The sequence below is a fragment of the Phanerochaete carnosa genome, assembly GCF_000300595.1.
Source record: "Phanerochaete carnosa HHB-10118-sp unplaced genomic scaffold PHACAscaffold_8, whole genome shotgun sequence".
Classification (NCBI taxonomy): Eukaryota; Fungi; Basidiomycota; class Agaricomycetes; order Polyporales; family Phanerochaetaceae; genus Phanerochaete; species Phanerochaete carnosa.
In genome coordinates this window covers 732,200-756,056 of record NW_006767635.1, presented here as the reverse complement: position 1 = coordinate 756,056, position 23,857 = coordinate 732,200, and the positions used below count along the sequence as shown (strand labels likewise).

Genomic DNA, 23,857 nt, shown 5'->3' with positions numbered 1-23,857 from the left:
TCAACAGTATCACATTTAGCCCGTGGCCAGCCCACGTACGCGTGCAATCGCAATGCCCTCGTACCCCCGTCCTTTCCCGTATGAAAAGGCCCTCGCGGCCAAACGTGTCCCAAAAGTTGGCGGTCCACGAGTGTAGCGATGTTTATTCCAACCATATTCTAATCGGCTTTCAAGCTCAAGTCCGGATCCTCCCAGTCTCTAGCTTGCTAGCCCGACTTCTCAGTTACATGAACGATCTCCCCCACCCTCCCGGCTATGATACGTTTGTGGAAAGCCTGTCTGCCAGGATTCCCCTTCTCCGCCACTGGATTGATCATCCCTTTGGAGCGGCAAACCTCGACAGAGCGGGGCCGTCCGTGGATCTGGCTATCTGTGACGTGGACACCAGTGTATTCTGTACTCCGCTGAGTCTATAACAGCCCTCGGAAGCTCCAGGTCGGGCAAGTCCAATTTGCTCTATGCCACTGCCTCGCATTCGCCGAGACTACCTGTGATGCATGGACAGGTGTTTATTATCGCGTCCGGGCCGTCCTCGTCAAGTCAGAAACACTCAGATCCTCAGGTGCCGTGGTAGGCTTGGTCCCCCAGCACGAGTGCTGTCTGCTGCCTAAGGGCTTGACAGGTACTGCGCCATCTTTAGCTTCCAAATCCTGACATCTCTGACCAGTCAATCAGTGCAGGCAACGCTAATCGTACTCGTTTCCCAGCCAGTTTTAACGGCCGACTCAAAGACTCGAAGTCAAATGGTGCGCCGCAAGATCGAAGAACTGAGTCTCGCTGGTGCTGCAAACATCCTCGCGGGGGGAGCGGCTCAGGAAGCGTTGGGGAATAATCTTGCACTCAACGGGTACGTACTGCCAAACGTTTAAGGCATGCATGTGTCAGCTAGTCTCCATGCACTGACCACGCGACAGCATGCGGAATATGTACGGGAATGCCATTATGCTGGTCCAGGTGCGGTGGTCTATAATACCGTACGTGTTGTACGTGTTGTACGTATTGTCCAACCGAATGTTGAAATGAACGACAGTCGGATGATTTATTGCGGTCAGCAATTGGAAGACCTCTTGCCTTACTTGACGACAACGAGGTATAATTGCCCATAATTCGTCCAATCTCGCTGTTGACCTTATTCCTGCCAATGGTCACTTTCTAGGCAGAGTGACCTTGTCAGCCGCCTTGCGGAGGACCCCTAGAATCTCCGTACGTGCGATCCAAAGAACTCGAGGAACCATTTCGACAACATCTTGGGCGGGCTAACAGTGGATAAAGCTAAACTCGGTCGCCACAGCAGATACCGACATGCTATGTCGTGTATGCTTAACTGCTTGATCGGATGTTTCGTAACACGTGGAGGCAATGAGCCGCATTTCGCCTCCGGTGTGTTACAGTCTACCCTCTTTGTTCGGAAACAACTGACAATCACACGTCTTCGTCCAGCTGCCACCCGTAGGATTATCGTTCTTCCTGTTCTTTCTCCGTCTCACAAAGGATCCACATGGTGGGCAAAACTGCATTGTCATCGTCGCCGAACGTACTTCTATTCTACCTTTCGTCGGCTTGTTGAACGTCGTCACTCCCCGCAGCCTTCAGCCCCTTCGCCATCATCCCTGAGATTTTGCATCACTGGGCTTCACGCTCCTCGTCAATGTCGCGACAGGCATGCAGACAACCGCGAGGATTCTCCACAAGTCTGCGGCCACAATCTGGATGCAACTCAACTTTGGCAAGTGCGTCGGCGTCGTCTTCGCGCCAACTTTTGACGGAGTGAGCCTCGCGGTCTTAACTGTCTCACTGTTCTTGAGGGCGGCCGCGCGATTGAGTGGCGTTTTCCCTCCGTCTGTCGTGACGTTTTTTGCTGATACGGCTTGTCAAATAACTGCTCCGCTCACTTCTGATCAACGAGATGAACGGCTCAAATTCAAGTGTTCGCCAGCGAGCTTCTTGAGCGAAGGATACGATACATAGATGTAACGCACGAGCAAGTTCTATGAATTTTCAGGTTCCATGGCTGAACTCCTAGGCTCTTGCTCATATTCCTAGCGAACACTCTGTCGCATGGCATCTGCTCGCTTGGGTTCTTCTCGAAATTCGGTAAGCAAAGTCCGATCTAACCGAATGTAGCATGGTGCTAATCACCAAAACGCCACAGGATGTGTTTTGTTTTGCAGCATAGAACAGGCATAGACATTGTTTAATGTCTGTCCTTTTCATCTCGTTTCAAACGACGTAGCAAGTGAGACCGGGAGCTTTGCCTCTCGCGCCAAACCGCACTCCGTTCCGCTTTCAATCCGACGGCATTAATGAGCTACGTCTCAAAGCTCCAAGAAGGGGAACCTCGGTCGACGGTGCCAGCGAGACCCATGAGGCTTTGCGTTCACAGCTTCTGCAGTGCGACTACGGCGCAGGCTCATGGGCTTTAAGACATAACGCTTTGCACCACGTTCTGTGACCGCCTATCTGCACAAGGCGCAACAAATTCATACTCGCCAATGCCGGTGTCAGACTGGATGTACCCCTGTTATCTCAGCGACAAGTCGCATATGCCTGCACGGGCGTTAGTGGTTGCGGTGTCTGGTCCATTCAATGCTTCTCCGTACTCACATGGGCATCCGCGAAGAATATGGGCAAGTGCCATTGCATGGTTGCGCAAGCGGCAGCTACGTAGGGGGTACGGCGTTGTGGCAGTGCGTATGAACGCGTCGGCATCGTGTAAATTCGAAGGCCATAAGTGTGAATGTGTGAGTAAGGTAGGCGTATCAACTAGAAGCGTGCTCACGAGATGGAGGCTGTCAGTGGTGGGAGTAATGATTTCTGAGACTCGAGGATCGAGCGTACTAGGTGGCCCGGTGACGCCGAGGAAGATGTTTGTGCGGGGCTGCGTCTTCCGCTCATAGAAATTGTACACAAACAGGGAAGGCCACGCAGTGATACAGGTTCACGAGACGTGTGCAGTATAACAGGGTTGGCATGTGGACATACCTGAGAGTTTTGAGGGACGAATAGAAGACCGCAGCTCCTCTGATTCTTCGTTGAAAATAGTATACATGGGTCGTGAATAGGACGAGCTCGCCGCGGTCACACGAAAGCACTACGAACGTTAGACCCTTCTGCGAGCTTCTAACGAGACGCTTTCTCGAGGGACCCTAGCCATGACACGCCAGTTGCCATGTTAATTGAGTCAGCATGAGGCATGAATGGGTAAGCCTGACGGTGGCTTGAATGTCAAACGAAGGTGACATCGTTTATTGAAAGCTGTTAGTAGTCATCCCAAGGTCACCGGACAGAAAATGACGACTGGGGAGCTCATAACTGCTGAGACGTCGGGTACTGAGTTGTCGAGTTCGCGTGCTGCCAGCTCGGCGAGGTGACCCGAGAAGCTCGCCGCGCGTTCCGTTATCGTCCCAGAGACCCTTTTCTAATACCATGGTGAGAGAGAACGAACCCGTGCACAAAAGTGTACGAAGCCGAGATCGTACAAGGCCAGCAGCGACCAGATCAGCAGGCACGAGGTGTCAGCTGAGTGCAGCTGTCAAGGCTGCGCAGCGAGACCAACGTTCCACGGAGAACGGGCCAGCAATACGAACCCAATAAGACTGAAGTGATCCAGAGCTCTTCACTTGAGTTTTGACAGATAGAAACCACGATCATTTGCGGGAGGAGGATGTACATGGCAAGTCTGTGCCTACGACCGCTGAGAGGACGGGAGGTGTATACCCGGCGGCCAGACCGTGGCAACAGAAGCATGAGCATAACCAGCACGAGCGAATCCAAGAGCAATCACGTTGCGTTCCTCGTACTTATATATACGCTGGCTATCTGTACAGTGCTTCGATATTTTATGACATACACAGATAGGCGAACAGTACGACTTACGTGTGTGGATGCACTCGGGCTGACCTCGCACATTTGTCAGAAGAGAAAGAACTCAGACGTCACTTCGACTGAGTGACGGAGAAGGTTTAGAGGCATCACCATACCTCGTACACTCCTTCATATCTCTTCATATACCAGGGGTTCGGGTTATCTGGACAGGATGCGCCAAGTGGCGAACTGGGACGGATTCGTTTACTCGACCTATGACATTGAGTGACCCCCTTGAGGTGCTAGGTCGGTCCACGGACGACATAGTCTGGAAAACTGCCCGACTGTGTTTCATGAGCCTGTGTGAGTATGCAGGGACGCTGCAAAGACGAAGAGTCCAGCCAGGGAGGAAGTGCGTTCACGTGACTGGTTTACCACGCCGTTCAGGCGCGGTTCTCGTGTGTTGCGTCCCGCGAATGTTGAACATTGAAGAACGTTGAGCGTTGAGATACGGCCAAGATCTCCTCTACCTTGTTCCTGCTTCTTCATCGCCTCTTTTCTCCTATACGACGTTGAGGAAGGCTCATACAACGAAGTCAGGTGGCGAATTGTCGGCTTGTACATGTCGTAATTGCCCAGAAATGACAGTGATCCTCGCCATGCCCTCGTCTTAGAAATGTGAATGAACTGGCGTCCAAGCCTTTCAAGTCCGGCGGTTGTTTAGGTCAGCAGCTCCTTTACTTCATCCAAGGTAGCTCTCGTCTGGCGCACACAAGCTCTAGACGGGCCGCTTGGCGAACTAATGTTCCTGCGAACGCCAAAGACGAGACCCTCGGCAGTTCGATTGACGCTTCGGTGGGGTTTCAGCCTGGAAGCTCTCCAGACCCTCTCAACTTCGCCCGAAGAGGCGACATTAACCCAGGAACCCTGCGCATCATGGGACGCCATCTCGAGCGCAGACTCTATCGCGCTTTGGTGGCCGCTTTGGACCGGACCCGGTCCTGAGATATTCACGGCGTTGACATCGAGTTTGTTCTTGAAGCCTACACTTCCCTCTGTCCTGCTGACTTGCCACACCTGGAAATTCCTCACACTCGTGGTGTTACTCACAGCCCTTTACCGCTAGGGTCCCCAGGGAAGCGCCAGCCTATCTTTCCGCTGACCAGCAACCTGGCGGATAATGTCGATACGCCAGCGGAACCTCGGATCACTGCTGCTGCTAGACCGGTATGTGTGCGCCTTTTCGACATGTTATGTCTCATACTCCAAGCCATCTGTCAGTCACAAGCTCTACATTCCCTATTCGGGTCTGTTCACGACAGTCTCAACACCGATCCGCTGACTTGCTTCAGACGAGCTGCTAGGCCAACCTGCTTCTTATTCTAACGATTTACAACGTGCATCGTTTACTGCGCGCATTCACCGTGTTTCGACAACAGCCCGAAGACTTGCTTATTCTCTGGCGAAAGCCGCATGTTACGCTGGACTTCGTCCTGTTGTGCTGTTGCAGCCCTCGAATACGAGTCTCATCGTTGATGCGCTTTGAGCCTTGCTGCCCAAGCGTGTTCCCAATGTCTATCTGCCAATCCCTCCACATACCCATGCCGGCATAGTCTGCGAGGGTGATGGAGATCGTGCTGGACACCATTATACCAACTGGGTTCTAGTACACTTGTGCTTGCCTCGTTGTATTCATATCCTGGACGCTTCTATGTGTGCCTATGCTACCGTACAGCTACGCCCACAGTGCCTTGTCTCCTGACCAGCGTACACGTGACCTGAGTCTATTACTTTGCGTTCTGTACCGACATCGATAACACTGCTGTTGCTTATCGGATCTCTCTTGGCCGTCTGCTTGTTGTATAGAGGCACACAGAGGCCCATCTGTCGCTGCCTTGAGGCCACCCTACCATGCCTAACGCCCCGGTGAGAATGGACATTCACGATTATAGCTTCGCAATTACTGACAATCGGCGTTGCAGACGGAGTTGGCGGAGTCCGGCAAGTCTACTTCTCTGATATGCAGAAGACACGCATACACACAGTTCACAGCTTCGGGCTTGTGGGGCACCGTGACTAGGAGCGGTACTAGCTTCGAGAAATCAGAACTCACCTCGAAATGAGCTCGTTACCACCGGAGCCGCCGACACTTCGCACTCAAGGGTCTCCAGCTTCCCCGTTCAATACACCGGGTTTCATAGGGTGTGTGCGTGGCGTTGCATGTGAGCTGGGGTGCGTTCCCCAGCACAGTCCATCGCGAGCTTGCTGAGTGTGCTGACTGTCTTCCGAGGCTAGATGCACTCCGGCTTCTGCGGCTGGACACTTCATTAAAATTCTTTCAGGTTTCACCATTAGAGTCGCTGGATGCCGCCAGACAAGCTGTCGGATGTTTCGATCAGGCTCACAGCCAAGGGCACAAGGATTTGCAACTCCTCCACGCCAGAGGGTCCTCGAAATAGCTGATGGAGCATGGTGCAATTCGCCTCGAGGCAGCGTCCCATCAATGTGCACGATCCCGTGACTCTCGGACAAATGACAGAGCCAATCTGAGCTCGGCCGTTGAGGGCGGCTCGGAAAATTGGGTAAGGAGAAATGAGCTGTGATAGGTACTAGGACATCCGTCTAGTGGCTGCCACCAGTATTGTGAACATATACGGGCTGCGGAGCGACTACTGGCGCGCGCGGCGTGCTAGCGGGAGAGCCACCATCAGTGACCGCTGTCCGCTATTTGGAATGAGAAGCAGCTATCATGGGTGCGCCTGTTGTTTACTGGAATTCCAACCTCGCCCACGCATTGATGGGTCCCATACAGCTTGAGAACAGGTCGATTGTACGGTCCCAATGCTGAGCTGTTTACGTTCAACTCGCTCCAGGGTGGGCGTCGAGATTGATGCATCAATCGTCTTAAGTGCCTGCAGCCATCCGCCTGCCAACTGTGCGTCGTCTTCAGCGCGCCTGCACGACAGCTCGGCGGTGGCGAGGCCGCTGAGTATGCCACCAGTCTGCCAAGCATCCATCAGTCTCAGACGGGCATAGCTTCTGTGCGAGCGGATGTCCGGGTGAAAATCGGCTGTAGACTCCATCGGCCTCACCACCGTGCCTTCGTCGACTTTGAATTTGCAGCCGCCGCCGCATGCAGGGACTTCCTCAATGGCGGGGTCCACGTGTGTGGTGGGTGCTGCATATTTTAGGCACCGACGCTACGGACCGCGTCTACAGCCAGCGGCCGCGGCTGAGCCATCAACGACGACGGCTGTTTCGGATCGGACCTTGTGCCAGATAGGACGCGGGCGTGTAGGAGCGCATACGGTTAGGCAGGGAAGACAAGGCGGGGTAAGTCGCAGCATTTGTTCGCAAGGGCCGTATCTCATCACAGTCACCCTTCTCCGAAAGGTTCGAAGCATCTCAGCGCTCTGGCAGTAGAGGGCTGCCTCAAGGCTGGGACCGCAGACACCGCAATTCTCAAACCTAGCTTCTTATTCCCGCCGGCGCGCGGGCTGACGTCTGTACCATACTGCCGCTTTCGGATATTCTACGCACCACGTTCTTGCTCTCTGTTTTATTAGCCCATTTTCCCCATTTTTTATTCGCCCTACTACGCCTCAGGAACGAGGTGCGTGCCTCGTTGCGTGTCTCCGACAACTGGGCTCGCAACCGTGTGGCATGACTAGCTGAATTTGGAGCTGTTTCACCAGGTCTAAACTTGAGGGGACCAGGAAATTCGGCCCTTGCATGCGGACGGCCGGGCGGGCGAATCTGACCTGAAATTGGGCGGATCTCCAAAATTTTCCGAGATATTACTTTAGGCGCCTAAATGGCGGAAGGGCAGCATCTTCGTCCCGGATAACTTATAACCAGCCCAACTCTCCACTTGTTTCGACGTTTCCCCCATCCTGCTTGCCACGTCCGACAGTAAATGCCCTCCATCCTTAACCTCAAGTTCAAAGTCTGTGCTTTTGTCCGACAGTTGTGCTCCTGAGCTCACCAATTGTTTCTTCGTTTGGAATGACTCGCGTAACTACAGGGGAACAAGTCCTTCGTTCCTTTTAGCAACTTGGGCGATACCGACTCATTGACTAAGACATGGAAGGTACGTGTCCTTAACTTTTGAGGTGTTGCCAAGGTAGTAAGCCTGTCGCAGGTCTGCACGAAGGTCGCCAGTTTCCTCGAGCAGGGTCAGCGTCTCGAGAATTTGAGCTGGCGGTTGTGGCATCTCCAGAACCTCATAGTCGACAGCGACAATGCAAAGTCGAAGCGAGAGTTCCGTAAGCTGTCGAAGTGCATGAGTGACAAGTTAGATAAGGAGAAAGGACGGTGAGTCGTTTTACAGCGCCACCGTCGGGAGGCGCGCTTAAAGTCGACTACGACGACTAGGAGCATTGAAGAGCTTCAGGCCCCTGGGTTCCGCCGCAACCACTCGACAGACATCATCCAGCAGCGCGCTCTCGAACGCGAGCGTGAAAGGGAGGCGAACCAGAACCGCAACGGCACGCTCCACCGTATGCAGTTCACCTTCAGCGTCGACCAGCCTACTGCCCCTGCGACCTCGATGCCGTGCCAGAAGCCCGACCTCAAGCCTTCTGCCGAGTTCAGGGACAACAAGCGAGGACGCCCAACTACTCGTGCATTCAACGTCGACAATGACAATAGTACGAAGGACCAGCCGCTCACTCAGCGCGGCCGCAAGCACTCATCTGCTGGGGTCGACAGCAACGCCAGCGACGCCATCACGACTAAAGACTCTGCATCCCTCCAATTTCCTTCTCTCTTTTCCTCCGATTTTGGTCCATCTGCTCTACTGTATCCATCACCCACTCTCACGAACGTCATGACCTACGGCGAAGGCCTTAACACCAACAGCAGCTCAGACGGATTTTCTATTCCCCGTCCGACCATCGAACTCCCGCTCGACGAGATCCTCAACGCCGACAGCCCTGGCGGCTGGTCAGTAGTGTTCAACGGTTCCGAGGCTCGCCAAAGCAGCGAGTCAACCTTTACTTCTCAGGAAGAAGATATGAAGCCTGCAACAAACGATGCGGAAACCACCGCCTCTGCTCCCACATATGACGACCATCCGCATGAGGACGAGTCGATGGTCTCGTCCGCGAGCGCGCTACGCGCCGTGCCGCACATCGTCGAGGATCTCGTGCCCCGGACGATCACGCCGTCCCGCCTCGGCCCGAACCCTGTGCCCAGTGCGACCCCAGTCAACGGTAAGCGGCCGTCGCTCAGCCTGCGCACTGCGAACAGTTCGCGTTCGTCGGGTCCTGGTGCGACACCTGTCAACTCGACTACGAACACCACCAGCTCTGCCCCTGGTGGTGTCAAGGCAGAGTGCTCTAACTGCGGCGCTACCCACACTCCGCTGTGGCGTCGCGGTCTCAACGATGAGCTCAACTGTAACGCTTGCGGACTCTACTGTAAGCTAGTGAGTGCCAGCTATCGTGTGTCCTTTTTTGTGTTCTCTGACCCGCATTCCCGCTATAGCACAAACGCCCCCGTCCCAAGAGCATGCGCAACAACCACGGCGAGGGTCGTTCACAGACTGCTCCTCGTCAGGAGTCGCAGGAGGTTGTCGCGCAGTGCTACAACTGTCACACCACCGCGACGCCGCTCTGGCGCAAGGACGACGAGGGCAAGACCGTTTGCAATGCATGCGGTCTCTAGTAAGTGCGGCCTTTGCTGTCTATGTACATGCATGCTAATTGTTTGTCGCTCGCAGCTACAAGCTTCATGGCTCGGCTCGTCCGATCTCCATGAAGTCTGATGTCATTCGCAAGCGGGCACGCCACGATGCTCGCCGTGCTAGTGGCAACACCTCCGAGACTCCGTCCGCCAGTCCTGGGGCCAGCCGCCGCGCCTCTCCCGAGGGCAACATGCCAACCCTCGCTCCCGACTCGACGACTCAGTCCAGTTACAGCAGCGAGGATCAAAATGAGTATCTCCCGCCGACTCAAACAGAGATCATGAACGCGTTCGCGAATCTGGCTGCGCAGAATCAGCATAACGGTCAAGTCAACGGTAGCGGCGCGAACGGCGGCGACCACGGCAGCAACGGCTACTCGCAAATGCCAACTTACTCGCTATCGTACCCTGGTCCTTACCACCCTGACCAACTGGCGCAGATGTACAACATGTCGGCCGAGCTCCAGTACCCTGACGCCTCTGACTATGACGTCGCTGAGCAAACACGGTCCACGAAGCGTCGCCGGATGAGCAACGATTCTGAACCGCCGTCGTCTGCCACGACTTACAGCTCGTACAGCACTGACTCGTATTCGTCGGCGTCATCGACGTCACACTCCTCGCAGCGATCGTCGTCGCTGGATTTTAACTTCTTCTCGAGCTACGGTGGCATGTTCCGGAACGCTACCCACCAACAGCACCACCAGGGAGCAGCGGCGGCCTCGGTGAGCCAGCACGCCAACGGCTGGCACCCGCCGATGCTTCCCCCGCATAATTCGCCGCAGTTTGTCCACCCGCCAATGCTTCCGCCGGACGAGTCGTCGATGGACTACCTGCAGACGCTGCAGCACGATGACACCGAGTCGCTCTTCAACGCATACTTGCACCCGCCGATGCTGCCGCCGGGCCCGGAGGACTCGCCGAAGAACGCGCTCGGCTCGCTTCTACCTCACCCGCCGATGCTCTCGCACGAGTGGAGCACTGCCTACGACCTTCACGACACCGCGATGCAGGCCTACTAGACATCGATGTCTCGACTCGATGTTCTCACGGTTTCACTCCCCTCGCTCGGACTCTTCTGGTCTCGGACGATCGTCATCTAGCTTTCGCACAGTATTCTGGGTGTTTGTCGTAGCAATAGTTTTCGTCGCGGCTCCTGCTTAGACCGTCACACTGCATAGCATCTCAATTCCGTCTTTCATCGTCGCAGCAATCATCAGCATTTTCTTCTCTTCTCCCTATTCCCTCTCATCTCGCACCACGTTATCTTCCGCCCACATATATCCATAGGTGTTCTCTTGTCCGTCTCTTCTCCCGTCCTTCTTCACACACACCTCTGTATCATGACACCAAGCGAAGGGCTTCGCAGATCAAGCCCCAAAACCCGGTAGATATTTAAACTGTGGGTCGCAGTAATGTTATCGTAGTCCTTAAGAGTTCACTTATTTTTGTGCTCTCCGTACCCGCAAAGCTGTAAACTCTTCTGTCTTACAACGACGCTTTTGTGCAGCAAGCATTCTGCGGATCCATGTCCGCGCATCTCAAATAAGCTTGAGATGTCAACTGGTGACGAGCTTGCTTCTATGTTACAGTCTACATGATGATTCTCGAGTGAAATGTAAGCCTATAGTCGGCGTGGTCCAGCTGTGTGTAGGGGATTGACCAAGGTTCAAACGTTCAACTTTCAATGCCGCCGACAGAGCAGAAGCGTTTTGACCTGCTCTTCGCCAGGTCTGGCACTCATACGAAAGTTAGAGTTCGCTGTCCGACCCGGTGTAGAGCACCGGTCCAACGAAGTGAACCTGTGGCACAATGCTACTCCTCCAGAGACTCTATAGAAGATAGACGAAGAACGTTCGCGAGGCGCAATGCTGCCGACTCAATTGTGATAACGCTGTGCGGTGTTTCACCGCATGGTATCTTCCCAGCAGACCCATCGAAGTGACTTCATAAAGCGACGAGCTCGGCAGCGCGGTATCATCGCTCGATGATTCAGGCAGAGTGTGATGGGGGCGTCCTTGAGAACCTTGTAGTCTCGGGTACCTCTCCGGCTGTTCGGGGCACGACTTGCCTGCGTGTATGCAAGCTCGATGTCATGATACGACAGAGTCGGGGTGTTAGAATGCAGACCCTTGTAGGACAGGATGTGGCAGTGGTAAACGATAGATTGGCGACGGGGCGGTGTCCAATATGTACAACGAGACCGCAGACATCATAGCGCTATACGTACAACGTGTGCGCAATACCGCACTTGAATGGCTACGGCGTCCCCGGCGGAGGAGCTTGGAGAAGGGGTGCAGTCTATGGGAAGGGGGTCTTTGTCAGCACTGAAGTACCTTATGCAGCAGAGACGATCCCGGAGGAGTAACATGGCGTCAGAATGTGGTAAAGACGTATCGACATCGTTTGTTAAGACAGGGATAACTGAATGATTACTTCTCATCACAGCGAAATTGACTTCGTCTGGGCGAAGCGAGATGAAAGCGAGTCAGGATGCTCACCTCCACTGTGACCCCGGAAAGTCGTCAATCGCTAGCATCGCATAAGATTCCTAGCACACCGGTTTGCTGTCGGCGAGGCGAAGGAGGCAACAAAGATAAACGAAGGTGAGAGCCAGGAAGAAAATGCGCAAGATTTAGGGCAGGTTGACGCATGAGCCGGGGTAATAATGAGGGCTGCAGTAGCTTACTTACCAGGTAAGTATAAATCCTTACTATGAGCTTACCAGGTAGTGACTCTAGTATTACTGCTCGTTCATCCCGCCCACCTTATCCTTGACTTCCGTCCTTCAAGCTTCAAACCTCGGCTCTCTGCGATATGTTCATCTCTTCCTCGCTCTGAGAGAGCTTTCCGAGAGAACTTAGTGCATATGTTATGCGCAGCCGGATGTGGCTGTTCCGCGAGTGGGCTGAATCGACCTCAGGCTCCGTTGTGCGGAAATCTGGTTCACTGCACGCTGTGTCCCGTGGTGAACATAAAAAAGATGTGGATACCTGGTTCGCTCCAAGGCCTTGCACCTGACGAAGACTTCTGCTGGTGCGAACTCCATATTGACTGCCTGGCTAATGGCTGTGTCCTTCTCAGGCCCGTAAGGTTCCCGCGAATGAAATAGTTTCATTTCCGCCTCCAGCGTGCTCGAAGGCATGGGCACGCCCGTGCACCACTCATTGTCGATCGTGCACCATATGCATGCTGTCCTCCGCTTTGGCGTCGTGTTAGCAAGCCCGGGTGGATGTTCTCTGGTTTGCCCATTGCCGGGACCATCTCCTATGGGGTGCGTTCTTTGTGCGTGTTGACGAAGATACTCCTCTATTCAGAGACACCCCTCGAGCCATGGGGTGTAAAATCAAAGTTGAAATGAGTACGGATATCTGCCTTACACATGGCCCGAGCTCCAGCGCGATATACACCTCGATCGCTGCACACAATCTTTGTCGCAGGATGGTTTCACAGCTATGTCAGAAGACTTGTTTCCGCAGGCCGAACTGCACCAGACTGCACCCTACGGAAGCTGGTCGCAATTACACGCGCGATCAGACACCGTATGACATCGACCACGGGTTACGAATTAGCCACTGCGTTCACCGCGAGATATATTATCGACTATGCTACGTGTGTCACCTCCTAGATCGCTCGTCAGCTGAGCATCTTGTGTAACAGGGGCGCAGTGTTCAATATAAATGGTCTTGTCGATTGGGCACAGGCCCCTGCCGCTGTCCTCGACTTTCGCTGTGCATATCGAGTTATCTGCCATGGCACCTGTCGTCGAAATCGTCTACATCCCCTCATCGGAGAAGTATCGCAATGATTCGAACCTCCTAGACGACGTCTGCGAGTACACGAAGAAGGCAAAGGGCTGTTTGGGGTGAGTCTCGCAGCGGCAGTATAACAGTCATGCTGACGAAGGAATGACAGTGTTTACCACGGTCTACAACATGAGGACAACAAAACGCTGTATCTGGTCGTTGGTGCGTCGAGCTTCAGACCCTTTGCATACTCCTTGTCTGACCCGTGCGCCCCTAAGTATGGGAGTCGGTAGAGGCTCACTATGAGCTCATCAACGACAAAGTCATATACCCACAGCTGCAAGAGAAGCTCAAGCCCTGCGTCGAGGGCGGCTCGCTGCACGTTTTGAACATGTTCCACGTCCCCTTGAATGCGTCGCCCGCACCGGCTCTGAATGCCAAGGCCACGTCCTTCGCGCACATACACAAGCTCGGCAGCGGCAAGTCGTTCTCGGACATACAGCCGCACCTGTCGCAAGCATCGGCGGCGAACGGCGTCAATGGCGCGCACGGAGGGGCGTACGGAAAACTTGTCGAGCGTGACGAGTATGTCGCGCTCATCGGCTGGGACACCGTCGAGGTACGTGGATAATTTTCTTCGCAGACCGGTGGTGAATGTGCCTCACGCTCCATGCAGCTTCATCTCAAAGCCATCAACGACAACAGCGCTTTTGCGGACGCTGTCAATGCGGTTCGTGGAATCGCAAGTGAGATTACCGTCAAGCATGTGGAGCTCAAGACGTACTTCGAATACGAGAAATGAATATAAGTATCTGTCTAAGCAAATAGGCACTCTCCAAGGAAATGAAATATGGTTTCGCTGAAATGACATGTTTCGTCGCCAGCGTTAAGCGTTGCTTCAGCAGCTGCGGGCATGGTGGCACCGATGAGTTTCCTAAAGGACACTGGCAGCGGTGCCGATATGCACTGATGTCTGCATATTCATCCACCCCGCTCTCTCATGTCCGATGCGCAGCCGAATTCATAGTACCCTCCACAGATAAGTCTGCATTTAAGGGTGTCTGACCAGCCTGGCTCATCCGAGCCTCAGACAGCCAGCCCAGGCATGAAAGGGGTATGCCAAGTCTCGCCTGGGGTGTGCTTTGTCGCGAATCGTCTCGTGACAAGAAGTGGCCGGGTGGCCACCCTTCCCCGCATCATCCCCCGCGCCGTTAGCGTCTAATTGCGTCGGGGGCGGGACGCGATACACGCGCCTGTTTCAGCAGGCGCCACGAGGGCGAACGCCGGCAAACGCTGCCTTTTTTATTAGCTCTCTTCCACACAAGAATGGGCTTTTCCCTCGACTACGACCCTCTGGAAGATCCTGATCTTGAGCCTGTAGGAAAAGCGGAAAAGCGCAGACCGCTTGGGTGTGCCTTGTCCATCACAACTGGTGCATCCTCGTACGGACAACATCGGGCGTACCTTCAACCACGCGCCAAGATAGATGGACCTTCATCTCATGATCTCCGTGATTCTTTTGAGAGACCGTCGGTCCGCCCGAACCGTGCCCTGCACGTTGCAGAGATGCCTGTTCTCTTGCCGGTGGACTTGGACCAGGAGATCACAAGACTGGTTTTTCACCTCGCGAAGCCCATCGGCTGTTGCACGACATGTGTCGAAGTGGAACGGGCATCTGCATGCCCGCCGAAGGTATAAAGGCGGTGGAGTATCCCCGTGACTCGCTCACTTCCTGACCCTCTAACGGCCCCGTGCAACGAGCACGACTACAAAGATGGCACCGTTATGTGGAAGACGGTTGTACTATACCATCAATCTTGTGGCTGGTCTGGCTATCTTCTTGTAAGTCCGTTTGCGGTCTTGTTCATCGTACATGTGTTCTCAATCTCCCGATACAGCTTCGGTTATGACCAGGGCGTCATGGGCGGCGTGAACACCTCCCCAGATTATGTTACGACTATGGGACTTGGCTACTCCACGTGAGAGCACATTCATTCACGGCCTTTCTCTACCCGTTCTGACTCACATCTACAGGTATGCTGGCCCTTCTGAAGGATATGTTGCGACCATCACGGAGCCTACCAAGCAGGGAGGCATTGTCAGCATATACTACCTAGGAACTCTTATTGGATCGCTCATGGGAGGAATCGTCGGTGACAGGTGATTCCTTTGGGATTCTGGAGGATATGTTCGTTGCTTACGCTTTCGTAGGATCGGACGCAAACGCAGTATGATGCTGGTACGTTTCCGGTGTCCGAGTGAAGTTCATATTCTGATATCTTGCAGGCCGCCGCTTGGGTTTGCATTGGAGCTGCACTCCAGTGCTCTGCACAGAATGCTGCTTGGTACATTTCCCGCAGTCCACCCACTGTGCTCTTCGAACTCACAATCTCGCTTTAGGATGCTCTGCGCTCGTGTTATCAATGGCATCGGTACTGGCTGTCTGAACGCTGTCGTTCCAGTCTGGTCCGCCGAAGTTGCCACGCACACTTCAAGAGGAGCGTTCATCGCTAGCGAGTTCACATTGAATATCTTCGGAGTCGTCGTTGCGTACTGGATGGAGTTTGGCCTCGGATTCGTCGGGGACGGTAATACGCAGATTCGCTGGAGGGTATGCAGGTTCAGCCTTCCATTTCATGTGTGATGCTGACTTCTCTTGCAGTTCCCTATTGCTTTCCAGATTCTGCCAGTCTTCGCCTTCTTAGCTTGTCTTTCGACCATGCCAGAGTCGCCCCGATGGCTGCTCAAGATGGGCCGTACCGACGAAGCTCGCACGATTCTTAGTCGCCTGCGCAGTGAGACAGGCGACCTAGAAGATCCTACTGCCGTCGCAGAGTTTGATGACATCGTCGCGGCTATCGCGCTTGAGAAAAAGCACTCGAAGCGCAACACGTATGTCTCTATGTTCTTTGGCCTCCACGATGACGGCAACCTGCACATCGCGCGGCGGGTACAGCTCTCGATCTGGTTGCAGATTGTCCAGGAGTGGGTCGGCATCGCCGCAATCACAGTCTACGCGCCCACTATCTTCGCTGAGGCAGGGTACTCGGCTCGTAAATCGCAGTGGATGAGTGGTCTTAACGACGTACGTCTCCGCGACATGGCCTCGTTTACGCTCCTGCTGATGTTATACTGGCAGATTACCTACATGATCAGCACCCTCCTGGCCGTCGTCACCATCGACCGTTGGGGCCGCCGGATCGGCTTGTACTGGGGCGCCATTGGCCAAGGCATTTCGCTCATCCTTGCCGGCGCGTTCGCGCGGTTGCTGAAGGATCACCCTGAGAAGGCATCGCAGTATGGCGGCGCGGCAGCATTCTTCATCTTCGCATACACTTTCATCTTCGGCGCGACGTGGCTCACGATTCCCTGGGTGTACCCGACTGAGACGTTCCCGCTCGAGGTTCGCGCCAAGGGCAACGCGTTCGGTGTGTTTGGCTGGTCCATCGGCAATGGGTACGTTGTCTGTGCTTCTTCTACGTCAACTAGGGCGCTGACCGAGGCGTGTATAGGTGGCTCACGCTCCTGAACCCGGTCATGTTCTCGCGCATCGGCGAGAACACGCTCCATATCTTTGGCGCGATCAATTTCTTGAGCATACCGATGGTCTGGGCGCTGTACCCCGAGACAGCGAACAGAACGCTCGAGGAGATGGACCTGCTCTTCGCAAGCAAGAGTCCATGGGTATGGGACGAGGAGGAACACTTCGTGCGCCTCAAGCATGAGCGCGCTGAGCTCGAGCACGTCGGCAACTTGAAGCATCGCACGCCGCACAAGGAGGACGCGCACGAAGCCGACGAGAAGAGCGATTTGTAGATGGGAAACAAGTGAAGCCGTCTGTTTCATCTAGAGCTTGCTCTTACCTAGATGGTATATAATATTCATAATTTTGAGCCCTGAAGGCCTGATCGTCGGAAGCATGGAATGATCTCGCTCGCTCGGCTTCGCGCAAAGATAAAGGTGGTATACTCGCTGGTCTACTTTCTCTTTGCTATGATCTTCATGTCAGCAGGCCGCCCGAGAAGTTGGAATGTTTCCACTACTGCTAACTGGTCCAGTTGGCGATCTCAGCGATGCTCGTTGAATCTATTTTAGGTGATGCTCCGTGGCAGCTCGTTCACACCAACATTTACGGGTGCTGAGCGGCCTCGAATAGCAATAGACGGAGCATTCTCAATGGTCGGTAACTACGTCTCCGACACGACGATCTTCTGTATGTAGCTAGAGAATACACAGGCCTCCCTTCAACGGACGTCATATCTCCAAGCCACCATACTGCTCGGCTACAGCCATCAGGACATTACATCGACATGTGGCAAACATGAGGCTGGCTGCCGTTCTGTCTGGACTTCTGTCTGTTTTAGCCTGTCGCATCACTAGCAAAGCCGAATCGGCTGGTCAGCGGTGAACGGGACCCGAGCGTTATCAAGGATAAACGTCGTTTCGTCATCACGTTCGTATGCATAACGTGTAGTTGCTCGAGCGAATGGCACAGATATACGGTTTGCGAGGGTGCCTGAGGCCTGAGCCTTTGTCGGAGTTGTCACAGTTTGCTTCCGCACCGCCACGCATCGCCACGTTCCCTCGCGCAAACTCGCTGGATCGGGGCAAGTGTCTGGAGGAACTCTCCGCCTGGGTATGAAGAGGGCATCAGATAATCGCCTGCAGCGTGGCCAGGGCTGGCAAGGGTCTGCGGCCGCCAACCACGCCCGATCATTCAAATGCAGCTTAAATCACTTTAACCAAGGCCACGATGCACGGGAAGGTCGCCTGCAGCGCGCTCGCTGTCCTGCTCTGTATCCGTCCTGACGACGACGATTGAACTCACTTGCAGGTCATAGCAGGACCAAGCATCAGCCTGAATAGTGGACTTCGGAGTATTTGGGTTGAACCGCAGCGCCCTCCGCCGTCATTTTGACGCCACTGATTTTCTGCTCGAAACGGAACGTGACGACCAAGGACCGCCATAGGTACTGATGATATCCTATCGTTGCCTGCGGGATAAAGGAGAAATTCTGCACTTTTCTCACTCTTAGCTTGCTCCTCCTAGATCTTCACTGTCCTTCTACATCCTCGTGACACGCGTCCATGGATTGCCCAATTTTGGTCTGGATGCTCTCCTACAACAGGCCGATGACTCAAGAGGTGAGCGTGTGCATATGTCTAACGCCACACTAGCAACTCAAAGTTCGGGTTACGCATTCGCAGGAGTATGACAAGTGCTATAGGACCATACAAATCTGCGTCCCGCACGTCCAAATTCCTTACGCGCCACAGTCGCACGAGTCAATAAGTACGTGAAAAAAAACTTCCGGTAGACTCCGCGGGCCCACTCACGCCACACACCACAGGGCAAATCGTGGCGCAGATGCTCCCGCTGCTCATGATGCGACATCGCCGGATTCCGCGTGCAAAATGGAAGGACTGCAGTAATCAAAATGGCAAGCGCTGGATAGAGCAGGTTGGTTTTCATTCCGGGACTGCGACATGCCTCGTACCCTTCTGTTCCTCTCTGATGTTCTTCCTTGCAGGAGACTGACAACCCAATGAACCCAACACATCGCCTCAAGGCGATGATAGGCTACCACCTCGCGTATGAAGATCGCCTCGTCGGTATGGTCATGACCCAGGGCCGCCAGCGCGAAGTCGTTAATCTCGGCCTCGGTCTCAAGCATCTCTGCACAAGCTCTGCCGAAACGTCAATCTCAGTGTGGGCGGAGTCACAGTACCACAAGGTGTGCCGCCGTCCCGTCTCCTCTCCCTTGTATGGGTAGGCTGAATGACGGACCCCTAGTTAACCCCTCTCGAAATATCATTTATCCTGCCAAATGAGAAACCTGAAGTCATCCTGCGCCGACTCTGTCTCATCCTTGCTCTCAAGCAGGCATACATCAAGGCCATCGGGCAACCAATGGGCTTCGACTGGTCCCGGCTCGAGTTCAACCTCCCCGGTGAGACCGCCCGTGGCGACGGTTACCCTCTCCAGGGCTGGGAATTCCGCATGTGGACTTCTAACATCGGCGTACTGCATGAAAACGGCGAGGTTGAAGAACAGATCTACCAGTGTGCAACGGCGTTCTTCCGCGGCACCGCCGAGAGCAAGTTCATCTGGCAGAAGGACAAGAAGGAACTTGAGGGGTGGGTACAGTACTTGAATGTTGACCAACTGATCACGGTGTTGCCGAAGTTGATGGACTAAGTCGAGTTCTGGTGGTGTAACATTGCTTAGTTCCCTCTGCTTGCTTTCTTCTCTCCCTTCAATACCACCGTCTCCCAGCTATCGACGCTGTCTTCGAGCTTAAAGAGTTACACAGTTTAATCACTAAGTTTAGTTTTTATGAGATCACTAGTACTTGCGACAGGCAGGCTGTGTGAACAACGCAAAGTTAACGTTATCATCCACCATCTCCAGCAATGTCACAACATCACGAATAACGCTCCGTGACAACGCGCGTGACACTTGAGAAGTCGTTGTCACGCCTGTATGATTCATCTCTTGATTCTCTTCATACTCATCTCTACATGCAATTCCACCGCATTTTCATTCTCGGGTACTTGAATTCTCGCGATGATATTGTATAGTGCATAAGTTGAACAAATATCAATCACATTGCTATGCAACAATCGCCGGGGTCAGATATCAGACTGACCGAATCACAGATGGGCTTCGGTTTCAGCGGCTTGAGAAGATACTTATCTAGACCTCAACATCGACCCTCTCTAGGTCTTTACCCTCCCTCTGTGACAGTCTAGGTTGACGAAAGCACCATGGCCGAGCGCAGTACTCCAGAGAAGCAGGCTCGCATTGATATGCAGCGGGCAAGAGAGCAGAGCGAAGTTGACACCGCGTTGGTCCGGGACTTCGCTTATGGTAAGTCCAGTACGCAATCTTACTACGTCGTATGATACTCAGCGATGGAATAGGTGGTCAAGCGCGGTGGGAAGAACATGCGCATGTTGTAGACTTACTCTCCAAGGACCCTACATTCGATCATCGGTATAGGTCCGTGCATCGCTTATACAAGTGGACCCTTATCTGAATCCTTGGTATTCAGAGTCTATCTTACTCGAAAGGAACGATTCAAAGAGTCTCTGAAGCTGGCGAAGAGAATGCATGACCTACAGGACAAGCATGGATGGACGGATGCACAGTTCAGGATGGCAATGGAGAACGTGGGAGAATCGTCTGCATACTCCATGCACTATGTTGGTGCGTGCGGTTCACTGAGCTCCGCCCAATTGTGCTAACAGCTGTCGATGCGCTTCGGTAGCGTTCGAGCCTGTCCTCCGATCGCAGGCTTCCGATGAACTACTCGCGGAATACGGTGCGCTAATCGCCAACCGAGGTCTTTTAGGGTAAGTTTAACCCTAAGTTATCTCTCTATGCACAATTGAACTAGTTCGCAGATGCTACCTGCAGACCGAACTGGCGCATGGGACGAACGTTGGCGGTCTAGAAACGACCGCGACATACGTCCCAGAAAGCAAGGAGTTCGTTATCAACTCACCCACCTTCACTAGCAGGAAATGGTGGATTGGAGCTGCCGGCAAACTAGCTACTCATGGCGTTGTCTCAGCGCTACTCATCCTTCCAGATGGAAAGAATATGGGTCCGCATCTGTTCTTCGTGCAACTGCGATCCTTGGGTAAGTCGCATCTTTCGGGCCCTGCTCTCACGTCGCTCATTTTAGCAGATGATCATCGCACTCTCCCTGGCATCACTCTCGGAGACATTGGCCCTAAAGTATTCGGTGGATTTTCAACAATCGACAACGGCTACGCCGTGTTTGATCATGTCCGGATCCCGCGATACTACATGTTATCCAAATTTGCTCAAGTTACCGAGGATGGCCACTACAGACAGCCGCCCCATTCGAAGATCAGCTATGGCGGGGTAAGTAATGCTTTCGTTCCGCATGTTGACTCTCCCGCTAACGGTGCGGTAGATGTTGTATATTCGCTCGACGTAAGTGAAGCGCACTGAGATGCCTCGCACATTACTCAGCCTGAGAGCAGCATGGTGACAGGTGGAGGATGGACAGCTGCCAAAGGTTGGAACTTCAAAGCACCTTGCAATACTCTTGTTGATTCATATACACAGCCGCGACCATCGCTATACGCTACGCTACTGTGCGTCGACAAGGTAGCGGAACACCTCAGGGCCTCGAGGAGCAGATCATCAACTATCCTGCCGTCTACAATCGACTACTACCTGTTCTTTCTCGCGCATATGTGCTTCTGCTTTTGGGTCGCCACCTCGTATGCTGTATACTGTGTTATTCTTGTCGAACGGTAGCTGACCATTGATTGTCAGGAAAAAGCTTTTTCTGCAATGAATGAGGGGCTTGCACGAGGTGATACTTCGCTCTTGGCGGATATGCACGCCACAACGAGCGGGCTGAAGGTGCTCGTAACCACCGCTGTCGCCCAAGACATAGAAACCGCCCGTCGAGCCCTTGGTGGTCATGGCTTCAGCGACTTTTCTGGGCTGGGTAAAATCTATGCAAACTATATACCTACCACTACGTAAGTGCTCTTCGCTTTGCAGCCCGTACCACTAGTGACGCCATGGTGTTAGGTTTGAAGGGGATAACTATGTCTTAGACCTCCAGGTCGTTCGAGCGGCTGTGAAGGCGTACAAACGTTATGCCTCTGCGCCTCATTCCGACCCTTCCACATTACCTCCGACCGCTCGCTACCTGCGCTTGCTCTCAGAGCAGTCCGCAGCGGATAAAGCGACTGCCGGATGGACAGACCCGCACACCTCCGTGCATCTTCTAGAACAGCGCGCCGCCCATATGATACGCGAGTACGCGAAGCATGAGAACGATCTCGACGCGAGCGCTCCTCAGCGTGTATCCCGGGCTGCTACCGAGGCTTTCGTTGCTGTGCAAGTCGAAAGCTTCATTCAGGAATTACCTTCGCAGCTACCGGACAAGGACGCACATATCTTGAAAGATCTTCTGACTCTTGTAAGTACTGGTACAATATATGTTGCGCCTACATCATTGACAGAGGTTGTAGTATCTGCTAGTCACGGTTGAAGGAGCTCTTGCGGACTTGCTATCTTTCGGCGTCTTTCCAGATTGCCAGCAAACCTTAAACGGAGATCCTACTGGAGACCTGCGCAGGGCCATCAAGCGTCTTGAGCTGAAGCTCTTACCTCAAGCCATTGGGCTCACTGACGCGTTCGGCTTCACCGATTGGGAGTTGGGCAGGTGGGTTCAATCTACACTATTATTGCGACGCTACAGTGGCTCACATTCGCAGCGCGCTCGGCGTATACAACGGAGCGGTCTACGAGGCGCTCTGGGACAGCGCGCAGACCGAGCCCCAGAACCAGACTGACGTCGTCGACGGCTACCAGGTACGCGTCCTTATCTGCCACTTTGGCTCCTGTTCCTGAAAGAGCGTGCATAGGAGTACATCAAGCCTGTGTTGGAGCGAGGCCGCCGTTTGGCGGGACGAAGCGGGGCCAAGCTGTAGGTCTAGGGCTGTCAACGTCGCTAACTTGGATACCTAGCGGTTGTAACATATTCACATCGTTCTGCCTTTCTCACTCCTGTTCCGAGTAAGGAAAATTGGAAATGACATGAAACTCTTGCCTTCAGCAGAACTTGTAGTGCCACACCTCCGCGCACCGCGTCTGTTCTTTCTGACGCTTTGACTCGCTTCCCAGCCCCTTTCCCCATCTGGAAGACTCTCTTGCGGTGGACGTGCCCGCGCTTGGCTGGCACGGAGCCGCTTACCACATGTGAAACTTGCGATCAACGATCCTGCACGTAGCCGAGCTCGGTCGTTGCAAAGTCGGTATCTCCGAGTCGTTGGCATAAAAACTCAAGAGTGTGATGAACAAATGTGATCTTCCTCCGGCCCCCGTTTCTCATCTTCCTGGCGTTCTTTCACAGTTTGAGGGGCGGCGGCCCAACACCATTTGCCAGGTGCAGCGTCCGCAGCCATGGGGATTTTGATAGATGAGGCTGAGATCATTGCGCTCTTTGTGGAAAGCACACTCTACGGTGTGTTACCCTTCACCTACCTGCGCTCGCTTGACTTACCGCCTCGGCCCTAAAGGCATCTTTCTTGTCACGTTCTTCGCGTGCCTGTACACCCTCATCTTCAGACGCGATACGTGCCGCCTGAACGTTCCTATGGTCGTCACCGCCGTGCTGCTCTTCGTGTGTGCGACGATGCACATCGTGACCGACCTCGTGCGCGCGCTCCTCGCCTTCTATACCTACCGCACTGCTCCCGGCGGTCCTGCCGCGTATCTGAGCGACATCAGGCGTGTGACACATGTCCTCAAAAGTGCTGTATATATTACAGAAACGTGTATTTCTGATGCTTTAGTCGTGTGAGTTGTCTGTTTTCGCTCGTAGTCTGTGTACGCGGACTCAGTGCGTACTTGCGTCCGGAAGGTATCGATGTCATGTAGTTGTCAAACGATGCTTTGTAACGCTCTGTCTAAGTCTTATGGTTATAGGGAGTGCTGGTGCGTCCTGTTCTCTTGTCCATCTATACTCACACTGATCAATAAGTAGTCTCTGGGTCTGTATGCTCCTTTGGAACTCTTTCCGCCATAGCTGATAGGTGATTAGGTACGGAAGCATATACATGATTGT

At 53.8% G+C, this 23,857-nt stretch overlaps 7 protein-coding genes across 7 annotated transcripts; all 7 read left to right on the top strand.

The window, feature by feature from the left end:
* Positions 1-1,440: 1,440 nt before the first annotated feature.
* Positions 1,441-2,117, top strand: PHACADRAFT_260815 (uncharacterized protein). The gene has a single exon (XM_007398716.1). The coding sequence runs from the start codon at positions 1,663-1,665 to the stop codon at positions 1,966-1,968; it is 306 nt and encodes a 101-aa protein (XP_007398778.1). The 5' UTR covers positions 1,441-1,662; the 3' UTR covers positions 1,969-2,117.
* Positions 2,118-7,708: 5,591 nt separating this feature from the next.
* Positions 7,709-10,827, top strand: PHACADRAFT_260812 (uncharacterized protein). The gene is made up of 6 exons (XM_007398715.1): positions 7,709-7,750; positions 7,829-7,894; positions 7,946-8,118; positions 8,179-9,232; positions 9,292-9,470; positions 9,527-10,827. The coding sequence occupies exons 1-6, from the start codon at positions 7,721-7,723 to the stop codon at positions 10,509-10,511; spliced, it is 2,487 nt and encodes an 828-aa protein (XP_007398777.1). The 5' UTR covers positions 7,709-7,720; the 3' UTR covers positions 10,512-10,827.
* Positions 10,828-13,209: 2,382 nt separating this feature from the next.
* PHACADRAFT_186581 (uncharacterized protein) lies at positions 13,210-14,064 on the top strand. The gene is made up of 4 exons (XM_007398714.1): positions 13,210-13,354; positions 13,405-13,457; positions 13,529-13,854; positions 13,912-14,064. The coding sequence occupies exons 1-4, from the start codon at positions 13,242-13,244 to the stop codon at positions 14,035-14,037; spliced, it is 618 nt and encodes a 205-aa protein (XP_007398776.1). The 5' UTR covers positions 13,210-13,241; the 3' UTR covers positions 14,038-14,064.
* A 566-nt stretch (positions 14,065-14,630) lies between these two features.
* On the top strand, positions 14,631-17,148 carry PHACADRAFT_176453 (uncharacterized protein). Its single transcript, XM_007398713.1, has 8 exons — positions 14,631-15,077; positions 15,134-15,214; positions 15,270-15,395; positions 15,447-15,474; positions 15,522-15,580; positions 15,636-15,846; positions 15,898-16,691; positions 16,748-17,148. The coding sequence occupies exons 1-8, from the start codon at positions 15,010-15,012 to the stop codon at positions 17,049-17,051; spliced, it is 1,671 nt and encodes a 556-aa protein (XP_007398775.1). The 5' UTR covers positions 14,631-15,009; the 3' UTR covers positions 17,052-17,148.
* Positions 17,149-18,047: 899 nt separating this feature from the next.
* On the top strand, positions 18,048-19,567 carry PHACADRAFT_260808 (uncharacterized protein). The gene is made up of 6 exons (XM_007398712.1): positions 18,048-18,205; positions 18,286-18,380; positions 18,444-18,528; positions 18,587-18,696; positions 18,767-18,970; positions 19,030-19,567. Exons 2-6 carry the CDS (start codon positions 18,324-18,326, stop codon positions 19,432-19,434), a joined length of 861 nt encoding a protein of 286 aa, XP_007398774.1. The 5' UTR covers positions 18,048-18,205; positions 18,286-18,323; the 3' UTR covers positions 19,435-19,567.
* Positions 19,568-19,988: 421 nt separating this feature from the next.
* Positions 19,989-22,841, top strand: PHACADRAFT_260805 (uncharacterized protein). Its single transcript, XM_007398711.1, has 14 exons — positions 19,989-20,106; positions 20,160-20,238; positions 20,291-20,445; positions 20,507-20,591; positions 20,643-20,881; positions 20,930-21,129; positions 21,182-21,201; positions 21,252-21,286; positions 21,337-21,494; positions 21,550-21,761; positions 21,814-22,207; positions 22,260-22,453; positions 22,506-22,602; positions 22,656-22,841. The coding sequence occupies exons 1-14, from the start codon at positions 20,004-20,006 to the stop codon at positions 22,719-22,721; spliced, it is 2,037 nt and encodes a 678-aa protein (XP_007398773.1). The 5' UTR covers positions 19,989-20,003; the 3' UTR covers positions 22,722-22,841.
* A 464-nt stretch (positions 22,842-23,305) lies between these two features.
* Positions 23,306-23,595, top strand: PHACADRAFT_260803 (uncharacterized protein; the record flags this gene model as incomplete). The annotated part of the gene is made up of 1 exon (XM_007398710.1): positions 23,306-23,595. The coding sequence occupies exon 1, from the start codon at positions 23,387-23,389 to the stop codon at positions 23,591-23,593; it is 207 nt and encodes a 68-aa protein (XP_007398772.1). The 5' UTR covers positions 23,306-23,386.
* Positions 23,596-23,857: the final 262 nt, after the last annotated feature.

Coding starts and splice junctions, on each gene's coding strand:
- PHACADRAFT_260805 (XM_007398711.1), top strand. CDS start 20,004: ATGGCCGAGCGCAGTACTCCAGAGAAGCAGGCTCGCATTGATATGCAG. Junction 20,592..20,642: donor GCCAACCGAGGTCTTTTAGG/GTAAGTTTAACC, acceptor ACTAGTTCGCAG/ATGCTACCTGCAGACCGAAC. Junction 21,762..21,813: donor AACTATATACCTACCACTAC/GTAAGTGCTCTT, acceptor CCATGGTGTTAG/GTTTGAAGGGGATAACTATG.
- PHACADRAFT_260815 (XM_007398716.1), top strand. CDS start 1,663: ATGCAGACAACCGCGAGGATTCTCCACAAGTCTGCGGCCACAATCTGG.
- PHACADRAFT_186581 (XM_007398714.1), top strand. CDS start 13,242: ATGGCACCTGTCGTCGAAATCGTCTACATCCCCTCATCGGAGAAGTAT. Junction 13,355..13,404: donor AAGGCAAAGGGCTGTTTGGG/GTGAGTCTCGCA, acceptor AAGGAATGACAG/TGTTTACCACGGTCTACAAC. Junction 13,458..13,528: donor AACGCTGTATCTGGTCGTTG/GTGCGTCGAGCT, acceptor GGGAGTCGGTAG/AGGCTCACTATGAGCTCATC.
- PHACADRAFT_260808 (XM_007398712.1), top strand. CDS start 18,324: ATGGATTGCCCAATTTTGGTCTGGATGCTCTCCTACAACAGGCCGATG. Junction 18,381..18,443: donor ACAGGCCGATGACTCAAGAG/GTGAGCGTGTGC, acceptor ACGCATTCGCAG/GAGTATGACAAGTGCTATAG. Junction 18,697..18,766: donor GCAAGCGCTGGATAGAGCAG/GTTGGTTTTCAT, acceptor TCTTCCTTGCAG/GAGACTGACAACCCAATGAA.
- PHACADRAFT_176453 (XM_007398713.1), top strand. CDS start 15,010: ATGGCACCGTTATGTGGAAGACGGTTGTACTATACCATCAATCTTGTG. Junction 15,396..15,446: donor GGAGGAATCGTCGGTGACAG/GTGATTCCTTTG, acceptor ACGCTTTCGTAG/GATCGGACGCAAACGCAGTA. Junction 15,847..15,897: donor ATACGCAGATTCGCTGGAGG/GTATGCAGGTTC, acceptor CTTCTCTTGCAG/TTCCCTATTGCTTTCCAGAT.
- PHACADRAFT_260812 (XM_007398715.1), top strand. CDS start 7,721: ATGCCCTCCATCCTTAACCTCAAGTTCAAA. Junction 7,751..7,828: donor TCCTTAACCTCAAGTTCAAA/GTCTGTGCTTTT, acceptor GCGTAACTACAG/GGGAACAAGTCCTTCGTTCC. Junction 9,471..9,526: donor TGCAATGCATGCGGTCTCTA/GTAAGTGCGGCC, acceptor TGTCGCTCGCAG/CTACAAGCTTCATGGCTCGG.